This window comes from Panicum virgatum, chromosome 5N, assembly GCF_016808335.1.
Source record: "Panicum virgatum strain AP13 chromosome 5N, P.virgatum_v5, whole genome shotgun sequence".
NCBI lineage: Eukaryota > Viridiplantae > Streptophyta > Magnoliopsida > Poales > Poaceae > Panicum > Panicum virgatum.
Genome location: NC_053149.1, coordinates 59,119,944 through 59,139,317, shown reverse-complemented (window position 1 = coordinate 59,139,317; position 19,374 = coordinate 59,119,944). Strand labels below are relative to the sequence as shown.

The following is a 19,374-nucleotide window of genomic DNA, read 5'->3' as shown; positions in this document are numbered from 1 at the left end:
GCGGGCTCTTTAGCTCTGCGTCGCGAACGTGAACGCGAGGACAGAGGACTGATGCAAAGTTGGTGGTTAAAGTCAGAGAAAAGTGACATCTGAGAGCGAGCGGTGGCAAACAAATTGCTTCTTACGGGCATGGTCCTCCCGTGAGCGAATGAACCGAGGGATTTTGGTGATCACCCAAGTCAGCGAATCGAGTTCTTCTGTAGCTTTCGGGCTTCTTCGACCGTCAGTGCTGCTGCCAGCTTACGGTGCTATGCCTGCCTTTTTTTTTTTTGTCTTCCATCTCACTTGTTCCACTATAAATAGGCAGGCCTTTGGTTCTAGTCATCCTAGTGAGCTCGTCACCAGGCACTAGTTGGTACAATCTTAATTCTCTCTGTCAGGCGTTGGGGGCTTTGTTTGGACAACGGAACATGGTACTGCCTCTTCCTGTTTGTTACTGAACTTGACGTATTTCAGTCTTCAGATTTTGACAAATTGTTCGACGCCAAAAGGAACGGAATGATGTACTCTGTGTCTCTGTTTGGTCGGGTGGAATTATGCAGGAGCATGATTTAGTCTTTAGGAGATGTTCTGGAATTTTCTAGGATTATAAACTTAGCATGCTCGCTTCTTTTTTTTTGTTCCACCGTACTACCCCATCTGATAGAAAGGTTTTGTTAGGGCTCAGCTGCATTCGTTGCATCAACTACATTTAATTCCTTGATCTCTACAACATGACTGTGGGTAGACCTGAATTTCCTTTTTGCATAAAACTTAGAGAAGGATCACAGCGTCCTGCAAAGCAAGCATCATAAAGGCATTTCTAACATTCAGATTTTTGCTCCCCTTCTCGTTTGGGACAAAATCTCAACCTGTCCATGTTCAATAGAGCTTCAGAGGCTCAACGGGGAAGAATTCAACGCCGGTCGGGCCATGGGGAGGTTTAGCAGGAGACCCATGGGACGATGGTGTCAACTCTGGGGTACGCCAGATCATCATCGCTCATGGTGTGGTCATTGATTCCATACAGATCGAGTATGACCTGAGAGGAGGTTCAGTCTGGTCAGAGAAGCATGGAACTGCGAGTGGAAACTCAAAAACCGATCAGGTTCGTAGTTCTTCAGTCAAGAGTTGAGCAGAGTGCTGCTTACAGCAGTTAGTACTTCGCTTGTTCTCAAAGTTTACCCTTTTTTAATTGACAGCAGTAATTTTACTGATATAATGCTACTGCAATTCTCCAATAAAATCGTGCCTTTCCATTTTCCAACAGGTGAAACTTGAATACCCTCACGAAGTTCTCACATCTATCAGTGGCTGCTATGGCGCATTGGGAACCTCAGTTGTCATAAGGTCACTAACCTTTCAGAGCAACTGCTCCATGTACGGGCCTTTTGGCACCGAGCAAGGAACATCCTTCTCACTCCCGGTATCCAGCGGCAAGATCGTCGGCTTTCATGGGCGATCCGGGTCTTGCCTTCATTCCATAGGCTGCCATCTCAACAAAGAGAATAACACTAAGCTATCGAAAAATGCGCCATCTGCGCTTCGGAGCATAACAAAATCTTATGACAGGAACGGTTACAGGTATGCGGATGGGAGTGCTGGGTATGACATGGTTCTTGCAGTGAAGGACAGATGTGACAACTACAGTGCCCTGACCAGCAGTCTTCCGAAGGAGCAGTATCCTCATCCATCTCAGATGAACAAGGTATGACTAACTGATCATTGTTAGAAAAGTTTTGGAATGGCTCCATTTCTAGGATATTCCTTTTCTAGTTACAAAAATTGTAGATTCAAAAGCCATTCAGATTGTGTTATTCATTGTAGATGGTATCAATTCCTAGTTTCTATTCGGATAATGGGACCATGACCATAAGCACCCCAGTGAGATTTGGTCCCTGGGGTGGAAACAGTGGAACCATATTTGATGATGGAATTTACACTGGTGTCCGACAAATCAATTTGACACGGGGGCTAGGAATATCTTCCATGAAGGTTCTCTATGATCGAAACGGGCAGGCGATATGGGGCGATAAGCGTGGAACCAGTGGGGGATCTAGACCTGAAAAGGTGATGCAATTTCACTATCCGACTTGTTTTGGTCTAGAAACTACAAACTAATTTTGTTAGTTGTATATGACATGAGAGTTTTGTTTATCAGGTAGTATTTGATTTTCCATCAGAGATCTTGACTCATATAACCGGTTACTTTGGCTCGACGATGATCATGGGACCGACGGTGATCAAATCACTCACATTCCACACGACAAAGAAGAGCCATGGACCATTTGGGGATGAACATGGCACGTTCTTCTCCAGCTGCTTGACCGATGGAAGGATAGTAGGATTCCATGGCAGGGCGGGATGGTATATCGATAGCATTGGAGTTCATGTTCTGGAAGGCAAGGTGTTATCACAGAGAGTTGACACAGAAATAACTGGCACAAGCCCATCTGGACACTCCGATATGCTTGCACTAGCACGGAGAGAAATTGGAGATGAGGTAACCAATTCTTTTGGCTGAATTATGTCTGCACTCATAATGGCATTTCTAAAAGAAAAAAATGTCTGGACTCATAATGAAAAAAAGTGTTAGTACTGATGGAACTGTGTTTGAATTTCCCCCCTTTCTGTAGGTTACATATGGTGTAGTGAAAGAACCAATACCGATAGGGCCAGGACCATGGGGTGGCGATGGAGGCAAGCCATGGGATGATGGTGTCTACACAGGCGTCAAACAAATCTACATCATGAGAAGCGATTTCATCGGCTCTATTCAGATCGAGTACGACAGGAGTGGACAATCCATCTGGTCTACCAAGCATGGAAATGGTGGCCAGATAACACACAGGGTAAGTTGTGAGTTAGTACGGGTGCAAATTAGTGACCCTTAGATGCACCTCCAACCCTCTTTAGTTCAAAGTTTTATATTAATTTTCTAAAATGAGATCTGAATTTGAAGAAGTAGTACAAAATTTGGAACTAAAGAAAATTGGAGGTGCACCTAAGGATCACTAATTAACACCTCTATGAGTTACTCACACCGTCACACGTGCTCTCGAAATCACGAAGTGCAGCAATACAGCTTTTTTTTGGCACCGAAAAATCATCAAAAAAAATTGTGAAGCGTCACAGAATTATACACACTGTTTCATCATCAAAACCCACATTGTGCAGATCAAGCTTGACTACCCACACGAGGTCCTGATCTGCATCTACGGCTACTACAACAACTGTGTGGAAGAAGGGCCCAGAGTCTTGAGATCGATCACCCTCGTCAGCAGCCGAGGGAAGTACGGTCCGTTCGGCGACGAGATAGGGGCCTACTTCACCTCTGCCACGACGGAGGGGAAGGTGGTCGGCTTCCATGGCCGGAGCAGCCTGTACCTGGACGCCATTGGGGTGCACATGCAGCACTGGTTGGGAGACGTGAAAACAACTACCGCTTCCAATTCCAAGTACTACATCTCCAGGTATCTCTTCTGAGCCTGGCTACACTGTGATCAGGTGTCAATTGAAGGCTGCGAACTTAGTTCAGTTTGCTGCGGAGTGTTTTCCTATATGCGGCAAGTTCAGTGAGCAGTTCTGAATGATGAGGAACCAATGGTCTGTTTTGTTCTTTACTAGTAGTTCGTTCTTGAGGAACTATGGTATGTTTGCGTATTCAAAATTTGGGGGATTTGTCTGTCGAATTGGAGATTTAGCGTTGTCATCTAGTCACCTTAAACTTGTCAGAATCTCTGCATTGATATATTGATAACCACCGTTTGTTAAAAAAGAAATTGTTAATTGGGTCATCTTGCGCAGTGCTTGTCAATAGACATCAAGCGTGCCATCAATCCATCATTCAGTGTTCCGTTCCATATTCAGACAGACCGGCACTCAACATGAGGTGTTATACTATCAGTGCTGGTGCTTGGTTCTCTCTGCAGATAGAGAGGTTTCGTTACCTTAGCCCAGTGGCTTGAAGCCAACTTGTCAAAATCTCGATGTATTTACTGATCACGATTTGCTAAAAACAATTGTTCAGTGCATCGAATCATGACGTCACGCGTGCCATTCGTTCAGTGCCCCGTTCGATATATTCAGACAGATGAGGACACAGCATGCGATGTTATACTATCAGAGCTGAGCTGGTGCTTGTTTCTTTCTGCAAATAGCTTAGGTTTTCGTTAGTTTAGGCCCAGGGCTTCAAGCCAACTTGGTACGGGAACATTCAAAAGTGTACCATTTCGGGTAGTTGTTGTGGGTTGTGTGTCTGTGTGACACTAGCCAGAGAGATTCAGCGAACCAAGCGGGCAAGTGGTGAAGTGGGCGAGGAACAAACAGGCAGTACACCCCAAGCGTCTCGCTCTCGCACGACCACGCACGCAGGCAGTGCAATCCGAGTGGCTCACTCTGAACCGCAGCGAGCACAGCTTCATTGCTGAAAGGAAGATGGTCATGGCGCAAGCAGCTTGCGAGACTGAAAGTCTGTACTAATGCTGCACTGCAGGCAGATCGCAAGACTGAACGTCTCTGCTGGTGCAGCAAACCAAGTTGCGTTGCGCGGCTGGAAGTCCGAAAAAGGACGGTGGATGGAGCATGTTTTGTTCGGCGTTCGTCGATCGAACAAGATGCATGCTACGCAAAGCAACCCATGTTCCGTGGATCAGACATGAGGGGCGGACCAGATTGACGTGCCCCAGTTGTGTCTTAACTAGCGAAAGCCGGTGATTCAGTCGGCGTTTCCAGCTAATGGAAGCGGGTACTTTCAGGCCGGCCGGCTAGAACGAAGGGAATGCAACGCAGGGTCGGTCGACGGCAAAAAGAATTGCAGGGTTACGTCCCTGTCGGGTGCACTGCACGAGCCCTCCCTGCCTGTCTGCCTGTCTGTGCGGATCGAACTGGGAGAATCAACCGCGCTGCATGTGCCTGCCCTGCCTACGCTCCCCGGCTGAGCTGCTCGCACTGTATCCGCCCGTTGAGCTGCTCGCTCTGTATCCGCCGCCACTTGCAGAAAGTACAGCGCCCGGTAGCCCTGCCGGAGCTGCAGCTGCCCTGCCCGCCCGGCCGCCACCAGTAGTCACGAGCGGCGTATCTCGCCGCGCCGGCCTCTCCGAAGAATCGAATCGGGCCCGAGCCGACCCTCATGCTGGTCGGCAGACGTGCAAGCTGCAGGTGGGAGGTGGCAACGCGATCCCTCCCCGTCGCAAACCTGTGGGCTGCTGCAACCGCGACGCGCGCACCGGCACGCTGCGACGGCGGCGAGGTTCCCTTGTGGTGGCTGCGCGCTGCGGCGATCGGGTCTCGCAGCCTCGCACGCTGCCCTGCCACCTTAAAGCGAGCCGGCGCATGCTGACGCCGTGACATCTCGCCCTGCTGCCTTTGGGAGCGAGACCGGCATCGCGATCGCGCCGCCCTGCCATATCTTCCTTGGAACTTCCAAAAGGCAGGATCGCTCTCCCTCTTCGGGGCTGGGACCCGCCCCAGTGGCTGGCTACCTTTCGACTTTCGAGGTGGCACGGGCAAGATGGATAGATGCTCGTACATCCTGCTCCTGCAGCAGTGATCCCTATCGGAAAGTGTACTTGCTCCGGGCCGAAAACGGGCAGCGCTGACGGATAAGGCTAGGCCGCCTCTCCTCCTCGAGACCAAATCGTGCCTGCCCTCCGCGTTCGACGCTGGCATCGTATCCCCCGATCTGCACCCAACTTGCATGGGTGGTCGTCGTGTCGATCGGCGCCGGCGGGCGATCGCGCATCCTCATCCGCCATCAATTCACGCCGACCGGCACGGCACATGCATCGACCCGATCGCCTCCTGTCTTTTTTGAAGAAAGGACCGAGGAGACTGTTCCCCCGGATAGGCTAGGCGCGCGGCAGGCAGGGTACGCGCCGGTGAGTCCGTCTCCACCGCTGCGATCCGTTTGGTCTGTGAATGGCTGGCCGCGCCCAACCTTTCGACGATCTCGCCGTATCGGCAAGCAGAAGACGTGCCGGGACAGGGCAGGACAGGGGCAGCCCCGGTCTCGGCTGCGCGCACGCACGCGAGCGCGCAACAGGAGAGCGCTTTGGCGTGCGTGCATGTGACAAGATCCTGCCGGTACGGGGTCCAAATCTTGGTCGAGACCGCTCTGTTTCGGGATCGGATTCGGTGCGTTCGCGAATCGCGACCGGCGTGCAGGTCACGGACACATAGCGGAGCGCAGGAGGGTCAAGGTCAGCAGCTAGCGTACGTACTCGGCACTCGGCAGTACGCGTCGGCATGCCCCCATGCGTGCCGGTTGATGGGATGGAAGCGGGAGCTAGCACGCGTGCTGCTGACCTGGACCCCAAGCTCCCCCCTCTCCACACAGACTCGGCACTCCACCCAAAACTGTTGATCCAGGACCGTGGCACAGGAGGCCACGTGCCCCCGTCCCGTCGAGATGTGTCAGCCAGACCGGCACAGCCGGGGTGCCGGTGCCGGGCACGGAAGTTTCTGCACCCGGCGGCGTCACACGCATCCAGGTCGATGGTTTCGTCTCGCCGTCATCCGGGGCAGCCCCCGCGGATGGCGGCGGCTGTCGCCTTGCCGGACCGACCGGTCGCGCAAACCGGCGCGCCGGTGGGCCTCCCGCTCGCGCCCACCCGGCCACCGTCCGGGCCGGGAGCGGGGCGACACGAGGCGCTCGGCCCGGGGGCAGCTTCGGCGGCCGCCACGCCACGCCCACGCGCGGTGTGGTCGGCGAGTGGCGCCTCGCTTTCGGTCTCCAGGGGCGCTGACCGCGGGTCAGCGAGCCGCCACGTAGGCCCGGGAGACCGACCGGGGCGGCGGGCGCGCGCGGACTCTTTGACCCGCGGGCGTGGACTCGGCGGCGACCCGGTCGTGCCTCGTGACAGCGAGCTCGTAACTTACCCAGGCTGCGGAAGCACATTCTTTGCGTGGCGATTAGGGCAAATACAACGGTGAGACGACCTCGTCGACATGCAGAGTTTTTTTTTTCAGAAAACCCCTCCGCGGAGAGCAATTAGTGAAGAGAGAGAACGGTGCCGTCGTCTCGTTCGTCGCCGGCTCCCTCGCGTGCTCCGAGGCGAATCAACGACGAGCGCCACCACTGTATGACTCGCTGCGGCTCGTCGACGGAGGGGCGGATCCGCTGCGCGCGTGGGGGAATCCGTTCGCGCCATCTTCCTCCTCCTCCGGTCGGCAGAGCAGAGGTCCCGCGCACCCCTCGCTCCCCCTCTTTTCTTTCCCCCCGGCCCCGGTAGAGCAGCAGCAGCAGCAGGCGATGGGGTGGGCGGAGGATGGCAGAAGGCGTCGCCGGCGACCGTGTTCCGGATCCAGCTCAAGCAGTCGCCAGCGGGCCTCGGGCATAAGATGCATGTGCCCCAGCTCTGCAAGAACCTGGCAGGCAGAAGCAGCAGATGGGCGGCGCCGCCGTGCCGTCATCCGGGTAGCGCAGGCAGCACAGCAGAGGGACCCCATCCCTCGCCTCCCCCTTCCAAGTTCGAACCAGAGAGAGGATTCTAGTAGCTCCGTGTCCAATTCTTGCACTCTCACCAGTTCGCCGCCGCCTGTTCACTTCAGGGAGGAAAAAAACAAGAACGGAACGTGTGCTTATGTTTTTACAACAACACATTGATAGCTAGTCTCTAAGCGTTCCTATCCAAAGCTATTTCTTTAGAAATATTGCAATCCTTAAGGTCTCTCTTAACCGACTCATCTCACGTCAGTTTAGGTCTACCTCTACCCCTCTTTACATTATCGACCCGCTCAAGAACCCCATTACGCATCGGCGCCTCAGGAGACCTTCGTTGGACATGTCCAAACCATCTCAGCCGATGCTGGGTAAGTTTCTCCTCAATTGGTGCCACCCCGACCCTATCCCAAATAACTTCGTTCTGGACACTAACCCTCCTTGTGTGCCCGCAAAACCACCGCAACATCCGCATCTCTGCTACACTCAGTTGCTGGACATGTCGCCTTTTTTATAGGCCAATATTCAGCACCGTATAACATCGCCGGACAAATTGCTGTCCTATAGAATTTGCCTTTTAGCTTTCGTGGCACCCTCTTGTCACAAAGGATGCCAGTAGCTTGCCGCCATTTTCAACCAGTCAGCTGAAATTCTATGCCTAACATCTTCATCAATGTCGCCATCCTTTTGTAGCACCGATCCTAAATACCGAAAAGTAACCTTCTGGACCACCACTTGCCCATCTAGACTGACGTCTCCCCCTCATGCCTAGTCGCGCTGAAATCGCACATCATGTACTCGGTCTTGGTCCTACTAAGTCTGAACCCTTTCGACTCTAACGTGAGTCTCCACAGCTCTAACTTCCTATTAACCCCTACCCTACTCTCGTCAACTAGCACCACATCATCAGTAAAGAGCATACACCAAGGGATCTCACTTGTATATCGCTTGTGACATCATCCATCAGGGCCCATGTGCTTATGTTTTTTGTTAGCTTTTTTTTTCTTGTGGCAATGACTGAAGTTTTGTTGCTTACAGCAATATGCGAAGCTGTGTGCTTCGTCTAGTAACTGGTTGGAGTCTATTAGTGTGGTATTTTCCAATGAAAAGACTGAGTACGTTTTGTTCACGATCCATCTAATTGTTCATGAGCATATTCCCTACCTGCTCAGTTGGTTGATTACTAGTTTCTTCCTTGCTTTCTTTAAGCTGCCGGTGGACAAGATGCACACCATGTGTTTGATTGTTTGTCGCTGCCAGTGGACAGGATGCACACCATGTGTTTGATTGTTTGTCGCTGCCAATTGAGCTAATCAAATAGCCTTGACTATATTTCTGCAGAAATACGGACTCTTTTGGTTTATCACGATGTGTGATGAAAAAATTGAGTTATATTAGTGAGGAAGCTTTATCAATGAACTAAAACATGTTAAATATATTTCGATTAACATCAAGCTATGCAACATGATTTGATCCGATGTTTTCTGCTGCTCCTTTTTCTGTGAAAAGCAGCATGTGCTGAGGATCAGTGTTGTAGCAGCATATGGTGAGGGCACTCCTTTTTTGCGCTCCATTTTTCTATTAAAAGTCATACTAATTATTTGAATGTATTGTGCATTCTCTCATATGTGCACCAAAATGGTTACAAAGATCAATTATGCACTAGATCACCATGAGTTTGTGTGCCAAAGAATGAATTAATCATCATACAGACAACCAAACAGACAGCCTATTGTACAAGTTGTCTGTTCAGATGTCTGTTTGAGATAAAAAGACAGCAGCTGTCTGCGCTGTTGTACTTAGCCCTTGATTAGCCTAATCTCGCCGGTCATTTAGGCGCTGCGGAATCCTGCGTGCGATTTTCCTGGTTTGTCTGTGGCGCTGAGCAGTTTGGTCGCGTCAAACATACTGGGCCTTTTTTTACCACATATTGGCGGGGTGACACGAGCTGGTGATAATATAGTTAGAAAGTCTTGGCCCGGCCCCTTGTTTGCTTCTACCGGTCTTGTTCGATGGAGGAATATTGGTGGTTACAGGACTACCAGTGGCGTGATAAGCAGTACTCCCTCCATCCTGAAATGAAATGTAGAGCATTAGAGGGTTCAAATTTTGCATCCAAATGTAAGTCATTTTAGAATTTTTGGACAAAGAAACAGTCAACTTACTATCTTAGTTTTTGCACTGCATCCTCCCACCGCCCCTTTCCCTGGCACCCCTGTTCCCAGCTCCCCTCATCCCCTTACGCGTGTGTCAGATTTGTAAAGAAACGTTATTTAGGTGGGCCAAGGGAGTAAATAAAGGACAGATAATCTGTTTGATTCTGCTGTGGCAAATCAAGCGTCGTCTAAAATTAAGGAACCGGTAACTTAACGCCGCACTTGATGAGGGGGTACATGCGACATTTCTCAATCTTCTTAATTTGTCTGAAAAAAAGCTAGGATGACCTACATTTCAGGACGAAGGGAGTATGCATCATACATGTTTTCTCATAGAAGAAAATCAGAAACAATTTGGTAACGAAAAAAGAATGGTGGTTAATTGAAGCTTTGTTTGGTCCCAGGGCTAGAAAACTGAATGTAATGAAACACAATAATTGAAGCTTTGTTAGGCCCCAGGGCTATATTTTTCAACAAAAAAGAACGGGTTTTCCAAGAGATCATCAGATCACCAAATCTTAGTAATCGGGAAAAAAAATCCTATGTGCATCTGAAAAGGCAGCCAAATTAAATTTGTCCATCACTCACATATCTTTGGAGAAGTTGTTACAAAGAATGGGAGAGAGAAAACTTCTAGATCGATCAGATATACCCTCATGTCCCATAAAAAACTATAAGCTCCGTCACGCAATCATTGTTACAACTAAGCACGAAAGTATATCATCGTTAGAAAAAACAAGGTACTTTTGCCAAGAAATCAGATTTTCAAATCTTGATAATAATAAAAAACCAAACATATCTAAATCTCAAGAGGCAGCTAAATTTGGCCATTAGCCACACATCTTTATGAAAACAAAGGTGTCACAAAGGAGTTCAGATACAACTACTAAATGTCGTCACTAGCAGGTCATTTGGACGAATTCCAAACAAATTACATCTAATCTCAAAATAATAAGTCCATCGAGGGAACAGCTACTCCTAGTTATTAATTGGCTCATGCGAAGGCTGAATTAATAAGCTACTCCCTCTGAATTATTAATCTACGACGACGATCCAGCGAGCATGAATAATCTATCGGTTGTGCGTGCATGCAAGTGTAGAGTTAGCTACTCTAGAAAACAGAGTCCTCTCAAGTTTTTTTTTAATGCACGTGCTGTCGCATTAATAGTGGGCGGCCCGACCCACGCGCACTGCATCCCTGTGGTTCGGCTGCTCCATCCGTCCGACCGACCCAGCGCTGGCATCACGAGGTGGACGGCCCCGCCGGATTCGCATGATGAGGGACGAGAGATCTCAGTTCCAGGTATGTGTGATACCCTCCTGGATTTGTTTCGTATAAAAATTGCAGCTGGTGACCATGCATTTGTATATTGGAACGGGTATTATTGTATTGACTTTCAGGTATGTGCTGTTCAAGTGGCCGGTCGAGGTGGCTTCCTGTTGACTTTGAAAGGTCACAAAGCGAAACGAGGTGGCCAGCAGCAAGAATCATCGATGAAATTAAAGAGGCCTCTAGGCTATGGATTTCGGCTGGTGCTAAACACTTGGCCTTTCTAGTAGATCGTCACATAAACGAGTAAGATGTAATTTTTCTTTGTTCTTTGGTTGTGGAGCTATTCCGATGCTCCAGCCTAGGTCGATTCAACCTAGGTACCCTGGCGCCTCTGGCGCCTGTATTGCTACTCTTCCTTATTAATTAAAGCCAGGAAGCTGTCCTGGATCTTTCGGGAAAAAAAAACAAAGCGCAGCACGATTGTTGTTTGCTATTCTACTACCCCGTTCTAAATTATTAGTCGTTTTGGTTTTATTTTAGCTTTTCAAAGTGCATAGTTTTTTTCTAGATCTAGATGCATAACAAAATAAATGTATATATAAAAGCCAAAACGACTAATAATTTGGAACGGAAGGAATACCTTATTAGTCAGTCTTAACACTGCGGTTAAAAAAATCTCTTCTTTCTACGCGTGGTTTCTCTTGAAGTTACTGTAAAACAATGAATTAAATTAAATTAAGAGTGAAGTTAAATGAAACACTCATGTATCCATGTTTTCTTTCCACCATGCATTATTCTCCTAGTGAGAGCTAGCGCAGGTCCACAGTTAGACCTGAAGTGAGTCAGTTGAAAAACTTTAAAAATGTACATCTTTACTTTATGGTAAAAGAAAAACACGCTAAAGAGCGCTTGCATGACCTGTACCGCGCGGAATCCAGAAGCCAGTACCCACTCAGAAGAAAGGCGACCACATACCAACCAAGAGAGAAATAAGCAACGACGAGTGCAGTCGTTGTTTAGTCCAGTTCATTTTCCCGAAGCAGATTGTCGCCGCCCGTACGTAGCCCTAGCTGATCGAGCAAACCATGCATCCCTCGATTGCATTTGTTTATTTACGGGCATCTCGTTTAAAGCGACGTACTAGAATATTATATACTATTCATCATGCATGCAGCATCGATTCGATCGACTGACTCATTGCATCATCATCGTTTCGCCGGAGGGGCCTGCACGTACGAACTGCACTGCGTGTGCATCTAGCGTGAGCGTGTGCGTGTGTTAGGTCTGGCACGCGGCGGCCAACCAGATCGCGCGCGATCCCTCCGAGATCCGGGCGAAAACGACCGGAGTGACCCGCCGCGAGAATAGTCTGGGATCGGCACGGCAGGGGGTTAGTCACGTCGTCGCAGATTGCGCTATCCGCTAGCATAGCACTAGCAGGAGGACACCACCAGCTCCCTCCTGGCCTCCTCGCAGTAAAAAAAAAAGGAACAAAAAAGAAGAAACAGTGGATCACTCGCCGTGCGAGATGATGATTCGTGGTGCGTGTGTGTGTGGGCTGACGAGCTGCTAGCTAGTCCCTTTCTCTCCACGTACTTTTCGGCGAGCAGGGCTAACGTGGGCGTGTATCTCGGTGTACTTGGTAGTTGGTAGTTTGGTACACTGAAAACCGATTACTTGACGCGCTCGTAGGTCTCGATCGGTCGTCGACAAGTTGCGTTGCCCCCACAAAGCGTACGTGAGTGCACCAGATTGGGTGTCTCCTCTTGACAAGGTGTGGCCCCAGATTATTTGTTGTTACTCCAAGCTAATTAAGGTGGAGGTATCGGTGGTACGTAGCTGATGATAATGCACGGTATCTAGTGTATTTTTACATTCCCCGTAGCTACCAAAATAGCCTAGTAGCATGCATGTATTCCGCCACGTATATATTATTTGTGGACATGGTGCACCATGTTAAACAACCACCGGTGTATCTCCTACAGTCCTACCTAGCATAGCTAGCTAGCCACGGCGCAGGCAGAACGCTCAGCATGGCTGCGTGGGATTAGCCTTTGGGAAAATGCACGTCAGCGTACGTACAACGAACGTCGCCTCATGGGGCATACGGCTAAAAAAAAATCTGCGAGGTGCACGCACACACGCACGCAATCTGGATGCAAGAACCCTAGCAAAACCCCGACGACGCAGCGATACGATATCTTTTCGATCGTCCGTGCAGTGGTGACTCGTCGCGCGCAGGACATATATATTGACATCTTACGTTTCGTCCGGACCCGGCGGGAACGCGAATCAATCAGCTGCTATGGCGCACGGCAGCACGCGTACGTACGATGGAACGCACAGGCAGGTGCGTGCGTGCGTGCAGTGCGGTGCGGTGGGAATGAGATGACGCCGCCGGATGCGCCAAACTCCAGAAGACGCTGGTGTCACCCCGATCGAGGATTTGATGGTTGGGATGCGCATCCGGCCGGTGGCTGACGTCGTTGGGGGAGGGGAGGGGTTCGGGCAAGAGATCTCCGCCTTACCCTTACGGCAGCGTGCTGCATGCAAGGACGATCGACGACTGCGCCGCTCGATCGCCTACCCTCTTCTGCTGCGGACCGGCCGGATCGGATCGGACAGGCCCGAGCCGTGTCACGTACGGAAACCATGCATGCCGGCATTATTCGCAGCGGCGCGGCCGCATCTGCTCAGAGACAAAATGGTTGACCACCTCACCGGTCACATGTTTCTGCCGAAAACCCTTTGCACGAACGGTCTATTCATGTAGGCGGCGCAGGGCAGGATATTTGTTGGCATTGACCATCTCTGATGTGTGGCTCTTGATTGCAATTTTTTTTAATGCTAGAATGTAGTTGTACTGTCTAAGCAAACATGTGATACTATGATAGTTTTTTTTTCATTTTTGGGCAGTACTCCCTCCGTCCCTTATTAACGGTCGCCAAAACCATGAACCGGTAACCAATGTAATCGCCAAAAGACACTAACACCCCTAGTATGTCAGCTGACACGTTTGTAATAACATGCAATTAATGCTGTATTGGTGACCCGAAGAAGCATGCGCGCCACACACATCATCAAATTTTTAAATTACAGAAATAAGTAGTCACATCCTCCTTTTCTCATTGAAACATGCAGTACAGTGTTTTGGCCTTAAACAAATCAAAGAGAGCAGCAAACATGCATGGGACAGGCCATCTGCGGTGCAGCTACGGCCGGGACCGCCGGGTAGGCAAGCTAGGTGACGACAGTTAATTAGGGACTATATACTGTAGCTACAACGACCGTTAATAAGGGACGGAGTGAGTACACATTAGGCCATGCGTTCGACTCCCGTGGAAGCGAATATTACAGAATTTAACGGCATTGTGCTCGTAGTGGCAGGATTTGTGTATTTGATTTTATAGTGTGTTATTAGTGTCTGATTTTTACTGTGTAATCATAAAAAAGAGAGAGTAACCAACGGTTATTTTTAAACGAAAACTACATGTTTGGAAAATCATTGATGGTCAGTTTGCAATAAAAAGTCTGACAGGATCTTAATCAAATTAAATCCTTGAGTATCGATCTCTAGTTAAATATAAAATAAGATATTTAGGACAACCTAATTTGTTGTTGCGAAACAAAGGACTATCTTATTTTGTTAATCTCTGCAAGAAGGAGCTGACACTGGGGAGTGGTAGTGATTGCTAATTGACCCCCCCGCATTTTTCACGTTCTCGGCTGAAAGCAAGGTGCAGACAAAGACACAACGTAATAAGGACCACACAAGAATCAAACTGCGTGTGTGGTGTGTGCACCAAGCACGGCCTTTAATCGTGTCCACTGCTGTCCAAGCGAACCCATTGGCTGCGCCGTGGAATTCCCGTGCCGGCAGAGCAGGCATCGGAGGCGCCCGGGACCGTTCCCTTTGTCCCGTGATAATTGTGCCAGACAGCAGCACGGCACCTCCAGCAACATGGACGCACCACGACGACGACGACGACCCGGCGTACGTGGTCACCGACATCGACCAGATCGTCGTCCTAGCTCGTCGGCGTAGCGATCGACGACGACGACGCTAGTAAAAGGCGGTTCGTGCAGCGACTAGCTGCTAGCTGCTAGCCATTACTGCGCGGCGGCTTAGGTGGCAGGGTATCTGGGCTGTGTTTAGTTCCCAAAAAACTCCCCCTCAATTCCAAACTTTCCATCACATCGAAACATTAAATATAGCAAATGACACATGTATGGAGCATTAAATGTAGATAAATAAAAAAACTAATTGCATATTTTTGATGTACACGACGAGACGAATCTTTTGAGCCTAGTTAGGTCATGGTAGGACAACAATTACCACAAACAAATGAAAAATGCTACAGTATGCTACAGTGTCCGATGTGACTTTTCGCATTCCTTTTCCCTCCATCTAAACACAGCCCTAATCTCCCGGATTCGGTAGCCGGCAGGGACCTCAATTAAAACATGCAGTAGGTACGTACGCCACCGGCGGCGCAGCGCAAGGGCGACGACTACGCCCTCGCCTTTTTTTTTCGCGACCGTGTCTGAGCACGTTTTTCATTAAGAAGACTACGCCCTCGCCTTGAACACGTGCAGGAGGAGGAAGAAGGAGGCCGGCCGCGAGACAACAAAAGTTGGATAAAGATCGGAGCTGGCCGGGACGTAGCTGCGCCGCCGGCACACCGTCACGTGCGCGCGCGCGGCCACGGCGAGCGAGCGAGTCGTCGATCCCGCGGCCGAATTAATCGCGCAGGGATCCTCGACGGCGAATCCGGCCGGCGACCAGCCGCGGCATGGCCACGCAAACGGTGCCTTATTAACTCCTGTGGGTCCGGCTGCCGTGGGGGCGCGGTCGTGCGTACGGATGGACCATCGTCGGGACGTACGATTGTTCGGGGGGTGGCGGGGCGGGCAGTGCCTCAATGATCTTGGCTGGGGTCATCTGCTATCGAGAGACCAGACAGATCGGGAATGGCGGTGGTCTCGGGTCGACGCATCATGGTGCACGCTGGCCTAAACCGATGGTTAGTGAGACTGGCGGACAGGAGCACGGAGATCTGAGATCTTATGCTGTGGTAGACTGGTAACCGCAGCCTGTGCTGGAGTAGAAAGCAGCTGCTCGCATGACCATGACCGCCCCAAGTGCAGTGCTGCGTGCCGGCCTTGACCGCCTTGTTAGCTCGTAGCTAACAGTGGATGCCATTCTCACGAGATGCGATCACACGGGCACTGACAATAAATTGGTCGAGCTAGTGTTTTTGGGTGGTGTAGTAAAAGAAAGAAATTGATGAAAAAGGTGCAATACATTGGAGCAAAATTTTCCATACGTCCTCCGCAAGCATCTGAGGCCAAGTTGAGCACCCGGTGCAAAGAGAGAGAATAAATTCTTGATTGGCAGTATTTTTACTTTCTAATGGATCCCGTCATAGCATAGGAGAAGAAGCAAAACGTTGGAGCGTTTTTTTTTTTTTGGCTTCCTTAGCACTCAGGTAAAAGATTGTACGTCTCTAAGCAGTCTAGCTAGGTACGAACGCAAAAGTATATCTTTGCCGTAAGCACGAACGCAAGGTTCGTTGGCCAGTTAGTGGTTGCTCGAGACCCTGCACATGTGCATACGCACGCCACGTTTTGATGTTAACATCACTGGGGTGGCATGCATGTTTGCGACTGAATCACATGCCCGACCCCTGGCACACGCTACTAGCTCCAACCGAGCTGTCGTAATCGGGCCGGCTAGTCGTCGTACCGTGGTACCCCAGTAGGTAAGATCGTCGCCTCGATCTCGCACTTTTGCCGCGATTGTTTTCCGACCGCCTTTAATTTATCCCCCGCGTCGGATCCGCGCCGTGTACCGCAAGGAGAGCAACGCATGCGGCACACATGTCCCGCAGTGGTCGTCGCACCTCGTGCATCGACGGCCGGCATCCCTCACGCCATTGCTGATGATCATCTCGGATCGGATCGTCTTTGGGAAAGCAGGAGCAAGCGGACCTTGCTTTCCCCTCGTCAAGTCGTGGCGGAATCCGACCCCGCTACCACCACCATGTTTTTGTGTTTCCAGCACATGGCATGCATGGCACGCCCCGGCCGCCCGGCGGCTAGCTAGCTGCACCCAGGGTTAAAAAAACCGACCGGAACCGGTCCGGTTACCGCGGTTACCGGTCTTACCGGCCCGGACCGGTTCCGGTTCCGGCCGGTTAGAAACCGGCCCAAATTCAAATTTTAAATTTGAATTCCAAAAAATGGAAAAATCTCAAAAAAATCCTAAAAATACTTCAAGGTGCAACGAATCTAATGGTGTCAAATTTTCTCAAAAATTCGTTCATTTAGTATAGTTTGCGGGGAGTTGAAGTTAAATCAAAAAAGAAAAAGAAAAAAATGGGCCGGCCCATTAAGGCCCACCAGGCAAACCGGTCAAACCGGCCGGTAAACCGGTAAAACCGATCGGTAAACCGGTCAAACCGGCCGGTAAACCGGTTGCACGGGAGCTTTTGAATTTGGATTCGAATTCAAACCGACCGGTAAACCGGTAAAACCGGCCGGTAAACCGGTCAAACCGGCCGGTAAACCGGTCGGAACCGGTTGCACGGGAGTTTTTGAATTTATTTGAATTTGGATTTGAATTCAACCGGTTTCCACCGGTTACCGGTCCAACCGGTCCGGTAAACCGGAACCAGTGGCCGGCGGTTTGGGTTAACCGGTCGGAATAAAAAACCCTGGCTGCACCTCGTCGCCTCTTTTTCAGACGGAAACCGTGTCCTCTCGCCTCGATCGAAACCTTGGCCGGAGCGCCAGCGACGAGCGGGGAAAAGTGAAAAGGGTAGGCAAATCTTCGCGCGATCCTGCGCAGTCGATCCCCGGGCGTGGAGGCGATGGCACACGACACTTGGCGATTTCCTCGAAATGTGCTTCCGATCGCCCTCGGTGTGCCGGGTGCCTAGTGCTGCCTAGCTAGGGGCCTAGGGCAGTAGTGCCGCGAGCGTAGAAGACAGAAGAGACCCAGCGGACAGCGGTGAACCCAAGATGTTGTTGACCGTTGCGACGACCTAGCTATACCCAGGCACAGAGAGGCACTCAGCCTAGAGGCTGGAGTCAGTAGCTGCTGCTGCACGTTTCTCGCTGAAGATTTGGGAGCTCGTACTTCCGTAAAGTCTCGAAGAAAAACGCCTGCAGCCTCGTCAGGAAAAGCAGCGGATCCGGCGTGTGTAATGCGGGTACTTTTTGGTGTTGTTTGGTTTGGCAACAAAACTAGCGTGTATGTTTTCTGAGAAGAGAATTTCGCATGCATGAAGTACTAAATGAAGTCTATTTGTAAAAAAATTTTATGGATTGGTGTAACTTTTCGCGACGAATCTAATGACGGTAATTAATCGATGATTTTCTACACTGATGCTACAGTAACCATTCTCTGATCGCGCGGTCAAAGACCTCGTTAGATTCTTCAGGATCACTAGCGCGGGAATTCTAAGTTGGTTTTGTAAACTGACTTTGTTTGACACCATAATTAATGGTCAAAGTTATTACTATTCCTAACGTGCTATAATTATAGCGCGAACCAAATAAGACTTTTATTTGGGCGAGAGGCTAGTGGAGCAGAGACCTTTATTTGGGCGAGAGGCTAGTGGAGCAGAGATAAATGCAGTGGCCGGGTGTGCTCGGATCCTCCCCATCTGCATGCCTCCGGTGAGATGATGAGGACGGGCCGGGCGGGCGCGGCATGAAAAGTTGGTCAAGATACGGAAGCGGGGCGAAGGATCTCTCTCTCTCTTTTGGTTGAGTGCGGAGTGCTCCCTCGGCGCTGGGAATTCCTTCCTCATCCGGGGGTTTAACATTGAAAAAACCAGGGAGGGCTTTTTACATCAGCGGAAACGTGCCAGCACCCGTAATCACCTTTTACATCAGCGGCGTGAAAACAATGTACTAGTACGCATACTAGATGGGTTAATATACTCTTAACCAAGGAATCCGGACTCTGCTTGCTTCCACGGTCAAGTCAATTAGCATTAGCACAAGTAATGTCGTTACGCCCATCTTATCCCGGAGCTGAATCCACTTTTGGAAGACGAGATTTTCGCCACAGCTTCCAGAAACCACACTTTACCCCCGTGCAACACTCTTACTACGCAGTAAAGCTTCCCATTCCTGTACCCTTTTCGTGAAATCCTCCTGTTAGTAGTGTCCGGACCGGAGAGATCCTTGTCAGGCGGGCGCAGGATTCTTCCCAGCTAAGCGCACCGCCCAAGTACTCCATCCACTAGCCGGTCAGTCTATATCTAAAGAAATTTGGGCGGCCGAGTCTTTACTCGTATCAAGAAGAAGAGTCTGCTCTCCCAGCCGGGGATGTTCAGGCCCTGTTTGGTTACAAAAAGTTTCTAGGCTACTTTTAGTCCCTGGGCTAAAACGTTTAGTCCCTATCTGTTTGGTTCTATGGATTAGAGGGACTAAAAGTCATTAAATGAAGTGAACAAAGTACCCTACTACCCCTGTTCTGCATGCATGTAGCCAGCCATGGTGGAGCTAGAGGA

General features: G+C 50.1%; 1 protein-coding gene across 1 annotated transcript; it reads left to right on the top strand.

The window, feature by feature from the left end:
* Positions 1–133: 133 nt before the first annotated feature.
* On the top strand, positions 134–3,776 carry LOC120674194 (jacalin-related lectin 3-like). The gene is made up of 8 exons (XM_039955334.1): positions 134–222; positions 308–413; positions 869–1,087; positions 1,250–1,687; positions 1,807–2,049; positions 2,141–2,482; positions 2,616–2,831; positions 3,157–3,776. Exons 1-8 carry the CDS (start codon positions 149–151, stop codon positions 3,463–3,465), a joined length of 1,947 nt encoding a protein of 648 aa, XP_039811268.1. The 5' UTR covers positions 134–148; the 3' UTR covers positions 3,466–3,776.
* Positions 3,777–19,374: the final 15,598 nt, after the last annotated feature.

What these genes read in the sequence shown, in the direction of transcription:
- LOC120674194 (XM_039955334.1), top strand. Translation starts at nt 149, where the DNA reads ATGAACCGAGGGATTTTGGTGATCACCCAAGTCAGCGAATCGAGTTCT. An exon ending in TGTTTGGACAACGGAACATG is followed by an intron (nt 414 to 868) that starts GTACTGCCTCTT and finishes CATGTTCAATAG; the next exon opens with AGCTTCAGAGGCTCAACGGG. An exon ending in GTGGCCAGATAACACACAGG is followed by an intron (nt 2,832 to 3,156) that starts GTAAGTTGTGAG and finishes CACATTGTGCAG; the next exon opens with ATCAAGCTTGACTACCCACA.